The sequence below is a fragment of the Rhineura floridana genome, chromosome 6 (assembly GCF_030035675.1).
Source record: "Rhineura floridana isolate rRhiFlo1 chromosome 6, rRhiFlo1.hap2, whole genome shotgun sequence".
In the NCBI taxonomy this organism is placed as follows: domain Eukaryota; kingdom Metazoa; phylum Chordata; class Lepidosauria; order Squamata; family Rhineuridae; genus Rhineura; species Rhineura floridana.
Genome location: NC_084485.1, coordinates 1,580,167 through 1,585,337, shown reverse-complemented (window position 1 = coordinate 1,585,337; position 5,171 = coordinate 1,580,167). Strand labels below are relative to the sequence as shown.

Genomic DNA, 5,171 nt, shown 5'->3' with positions numbered 1-5,171 from the left:
AGAGTCCGTGGTGGCAGCGGCACAGGGCACTGCAGGGGAATGAAAGAACTGGATAGTCTTGGGCTGCCCCAACACAGCCAAAGTGGAGCTTCCCCCTCAGTCCAAGCCTGGAGGGCTCATTTAGGCCTGCTCTGACCGTCCCACATCTCTCAGCATGGGGAGGAACCAGCCCAGCCAGCCAAGTAGGTCACTGGGAGTCGGCCCCACCCAGGAAGACATTTAATGCTCCTCCGCATGGCTCAATTCTGGATATTCCAGCTGGGCTCCCAAGAGCATCATGAAGCCAGAAGTCCTCTGGCTCCTACTGGGGCTCTTTGTGTTCAAGGGCAGTGCGGAGGCACCAGACTATGGTGAAGAGGTCAAGAAAGGTGAGTCCAGCCAGGCAGTGGGGGTGGAGGGAAGCGACACACCCTGTCAAAGGCAGGGTGCTGAGCACGGGGAGCCTCCTTCCCGACAGAACAGATCCAGCCCTGGAGAGAGATCAAGGCAGGAGGGAGCGACTAACCTGGAGACACGGGAACCAGAGCCAGAGGCAGCCTGTCCTGCCATTTGGGTAGGAAGGTGCTCCTCACCTTCCCAGCCGGGACTGACAGAGCTGGGGGGGGGGGTGAGCTCATCCGGGCTGTCGTCAGGATGCCTGAGCCAAAGAGGCTCCACCAAGCTCAGGAAAGCAAGGCAAGGGGCAGTGCGGGCGGTAGATCCTTCTCCAGAGGGACAGACGTGATGGCTGCAGTGGAGAGGCTCAGCTCTGCAAAACTTAGTATATGTGATGCGCAGCTCTGGGTGTCAATGAGGCACCTGCAGGCGCTACCCACCTCACGTTTGAATGCTGCCCTTTGAGGGGCAGCTGGGCTCCCCGCATCCACACTGGCCAGGGCAGACCGAGGACTTGGCAAGATACAAAGCTTGCCCACCCACCCACCTCCTCACCAGGGACACTTCTTTCAGGAAAGCCCTGCTGGCTCAGACCAAGACAGGCCCATCCAGTCCAGTATCCTGCATCCTGCAGTGCCCACCCAGAGCTGGGCAAGATGGCCACAGCCCTCCCTTACTATTTGCTTCCCATCAACTGGAACTGAGAGGTAGATGCCTCTGTACTGTTAGGCACTTGAGCACCTGAGGGAGCTTTGTGTGTCTGAATCCTTGCTAAAGATTCCACCTTCCCTGGAATTAGTCAGACTGAGACTTTCAGCTTCAAAATAAGAAATAACTACTTTATTCTGGAAGTACCTGCTTGATAGGAAAGAGTTCTACATCTAGCTAACTAGCCAAGTTGGAGACGCAAACACTGAGCCTAGTGTTTGCCCTCATGCTGGGAGGAGAGAGACAGACAAAGAGAAGATGTCTGCTCTCCCTCTCAAGAGAAAGAAGAAGAAGGAAGGAAGAAGGAGATGTGGTCAACATCCTCTTCATATCAGTCTGGCAGGAAGGGAGAGTCAGCAGGAGATCAAAGGATAGGTATTAGTTTAGCAACCAGGAGGTCTCCTCTCTAGCTACACTGTATAACCCCATGCAGCCCCAACCCACAAGTTTGAGTTGAACCACGTATTCCGACATGTAAATGGTTGTTCTAGTCAGCCTCCATTTCACCTCACTCTGATCTACCCACCCACCCCAGCACTTGCCCACTCAAGACTCCCAAGGAGTTCCTCCCCACCAGTGTGCAATTAGTAGAACACTTCTTGCTTTCAAAGTTCTTTGCAACCTTATAACCCTGTGAGGTAGGTAAATAGGTCACCGTTATTCTCATTTTGCAAGGTTCAGAGGGAGACGAGTCATCACTAATCGTACAATGAGTCTGTGGTTGGGGCACAACAGCCTGCCATTGGACAACACTGCCCATAAGGAGCCAGGATGCATGCAAGGCTGGTGTGAATAGGAAGGCCCAGTTGCACTCCTGTCCCAGAGCACATGGAAGAGGCAGCAGAGTTGGCGTAAAACATCCATAAGGGGAGAGGTGGGTGGGTGATTCACAGCACCTTCCCTTGGCATAGGATAGGTCAATGCCAGCCTCAACTGTGGAGCCCAGCACAAACCAGAGAGGCCTGGATTTTTGCGTCCATCTGAGGCTGCCCCCTCCCTGGCCCTCACCCTTCTCTGCTTCCCTCTCTCTTGCTTGCAGGGAAGAAAGGATTCTGCGCTGCCTCCCCCAATGGGCTGTATAACCCTCCCTGCCACGTGGAATGCGAAGGGGACAGGGAGTGCCCCGGCGAAGCAAAGTGCTGCGAATTTGCCTGCAGATACGTCTGCATGCCCCCCAGCAGAGGTAGCTGGGCTTCATCAGCAGCTGTGGGATGTGGGGAGGGGAGACGTCAGCAAAGGCACCGTCTCACATGGAGAGGAGACACCCTGAGCGTGTGGGATGCCTCTTGACCTGCCGCATCCCAGATGATGCGGGCAGATCTGCCCCCCTTTCCTGGGCCAGGAAGAGAAGAGGGGCTGAATGTGAGCTGGGGGTTCCTGAGCCCTGGAAACTATTCTGGAGCAAAGTGTTCTAACCCGGAACATGAAAAAGTAACGGTAAAGGCACAAGTGCCTCTGAGCATGGGCAGAGTGTCTTTCCCCTCAATAGCCACAGCCAGATCCCAAGTTCTGGACCTGGGGCAGGGATCCCAGCAGGCTTGAGGCTCAGCAACTGTCCCGTTAGAAATAGACAGGCTGCCTCGGGGGCAGGGGGGGCTTTGCACTGGCTCCCCATAGGACTCGCAGCCCTGGGCAGCCTCGACAGGAGGCACTGCAGCTAGTGCTGAGGCTTCGCGTGGGAGGTGCAGAAGAGCTGTGCAAGAGAGCAGGAGAGGCAGGCTATGGAGGACCAGCAATGCTGCATTGCTGTGCTGGAGCTGAGATGCTCCAGTGATAAAAGAGCGTCTGCTTTGCATGCAGAAGGTCCCAGGCTCAGGCAACAGCAGCTCCAGGTGTGTGTGTGTGGGGGGGAGCCAGTCTCTGGGCAAATGTCTTCCCCCACATGCCCTCTTGGGCTGCCACAGGGTACCAAGCTCATGTTGCCTTAAGCCTCATCAGCAGCAGCAGCCTGCCCACCCAACATCTCCCCCGCCAGCCTGCCCAGATGGGGCCCCTTCTTGGGAGAGCACTGTCCCAGCCCTGACAAGCAAGTCTCACCCCACTTTCTCTTCTGCCCCAGAGAAGCCCGGGGTTTGCCCACCCCCACTGCTGAAGAAGCTGCACGCCCCTCTCATGTGTGGCTCAGCCTGCACGGAGGATGCTGACTGCGGAGGGCGGCAGAAGTGTTGCGAGTCGGGCTGTGGTGGCCACGTGTGCAGGATGCCTCCTCAAGGTAACACGGAAACTGGCCCCGACCTGAGGCAGGACAAAGGCCCCGGGAGGGTGGAGAAGATTGCCAAGGGCCCCGGCATCAATCGACTCAGAAAGGCAGCTCCGACCAGCCTGACTGCTGGATGTCAAGAAGTCTCTCGGGCCTTTCGGTAAAGTGATGCCGCTCCGGTGTCGCTGCACATGCAGGTGCTGAAGTGGCACTTTTGCAACCTTCTCCTCCTGCAGAGCAGGCCGAGGGCGGGGCGGGGGTGAGGGAGCCACACAAGGGCAACTGCACCCGGAACAGCGTTTCTTTCTGACGCTCCAGCCGCTCTCTCTGGTCCCACAAGGGTGCCACACAGTCCCCAAACTAGAGCCCCCCTTCTCTTCCAGAGAAACCTGGGAAGTGCCCCCGGAAGCAACGGGTGAAGCCATCCGGAGAAGAGGCGACGTATGACACCTGTGCCCACGACTGGGAGTGCAAAGGGGCGGAGAAGTGCTGCTTCTCGGGCACCTCCATGAGATGCATCGATGTGCACCAAGGCACCAGGGCAGGAAGCAGCAGGCCAGGTGAGGAAGCTGCCAGAGCCGTGCATGGCACGGAGGGGTGGCGTTGTTTTGAGGGGGCACCACAGGCAGGCCGAGATCAGGAGGCTCCAAGATCAGCTCATTGTCCTCCTGCCTTATGAGCTCCTGTTGCCTGTTTAAGCTTGGGGGGGGGTCTTGGTGAGAGAGAGAGAGAGAGAGAGAGAGAGAGATGCATCACAAGGGCCCCCGTCTGCCTGGGAACAGGAGCACAGGCAGTGGTCTTTGGGGAGGAGGCAAACATCTCTGCTGTATTTGGAAAGGGAGGGGGGGGTCCCCCAGGTTTTTCAGGGGTCTTTCCTGATATGTCTGGAGGGCAGGGAGGGAGGGGGACACTGCAGCCCCCTTTTGCCCACCCTCCATCCCCCTCCCCTGGCAGTTTTAGAAGGCGTCATCCCGGGGTGCTTGAGAACTTGGGCCCCATCAGGGGGCGCCCCTGGGGGAAGGCACTGGGAGAGGGGGCCAGTGGTGGTGGGTGGAGGCGTGGGTGCCACTGGCAGCCTCGCTAAGCCTGGCCTGGCACGCCTGTGAGCCAAGGGGGCAGCCCCATGTGCTTCTTGTGGGGAGGGCTGGCAGAGGGGAGGGCTCCATGCCCCTGAACCAAGGCTTGTTTTTCTCTTCTAGAGGCCCCTGCCCCCAGCGTCTCATAAAGAAGGATCCCGAGGACTGTCGGGTCTGGCTGTGAAGACTCTCCCTCCAGAAGGCAGCATGTGGGCAGGCCCATCTGCAGCAGGGAGTCCCGGAGAGGCAGCCTGGGGAGCACAGCCCTTGGGAAACTGGGGCAATCCCTGGGGGGCATTTTCTTCCAGCTGCCCTCTGTTGCCTCCCTCTGGCCACCTGTGATACTGCTTCCTGCCTGTCCTCCTCCCTCCCTGCCTGCTTGCCCTGTCTGTCCAGCCAGGCTTCCTTTGGGCAGAGCTCCCTGGGGCTGCATCTTGGGCCATCTGCAGGTTCTCAGCTAGATGGTGACGGCTCGCTCCTCCATGTCGTGTGCACAGACTGCAGGGCCGGGACTCTTCACACTTGGGGGGAAAGGAGGCCTTCATCCTGTGAGCGAGTCCCCAGTTAATCAACATATAGCAGGATGGGGGAGCGACAAATTGGGAGCCCAAAGCAGACGAAGTCACAATTTCCCGGCATGTGAAGAAGAAGCCAACAAAGAATCGAAAAGTGCCCCTTGGCTTTTGCTGGCAACCAACTGAAACCAGCTGGCCCCTTGGCATCTGCGTGTATTGATTCATGTTTGGCATGTATTGATGTCAGGCGTGAACATAAAGAACGTACTTGCCAACATCTTTGCAGTGTCACAACCA

At 57.8% G+C, this 5,171-nt stretch overlaps 1 protein-coding gene across 2 annotated transcripts; it reads left to right on the top strand.

Annotated features, from left to right (window-relative positions):
* Window positions 1-239: 239 nt before the first annotated feature.
* Window positions 240-5,171, top strand: LOC133386522 (waprin-Phi1-like). Of its 2 annotated transcripts, XM_061630180.1 has the most exons (5): window positions 240-368; window positions 2,123-2,266; window positions 3,143-3,295; window positions 3,667-3,843; window positions 4,483-5,171. In XM_061630180.1, the coding sequence occupies exons 1-5, from the start codon at window positions 278-280 to the stop codon at window positions 4,506-4,508; spliced, it is 591 nt and encodes a 196-aa protein (XP_061486164.1). In that variant the 5' UTR covers window positions 240-277; the 3' UTR covers window positions 4,509-5,171. The 2 variants fall into 2 exon arrangements, with proteins under 2 accessions (XP_061486164.1, XP_061486165.1); XM_061630181.1 differs by lacking the exon at window positions 2,123-2,266.

Coding starts and splice junctions, on each gene's coding strand:
- LOC133386522 (XM_061630180.1), top strand. CDS start 278: ATGAAGCCAGAAGTCCTCTGGCTCCTACTGGGGCTCTTTGTGTTCAAG. Junction 369..2,122: donor TGGTGAAGAGGTCAAGAAAG/GTGAGTCCAGCC, acceptor TCTTGCTTGCAG/GGAAGAAAGGATTCTGCGCT. Junction 3,844..4,482: donor GGCAGGAAGCAGCAGGCCAG/GTGAGGAAGCTG, acceptor TTTCTCTTCTAG/AGGCCCCTGCCCCCAGCGTC.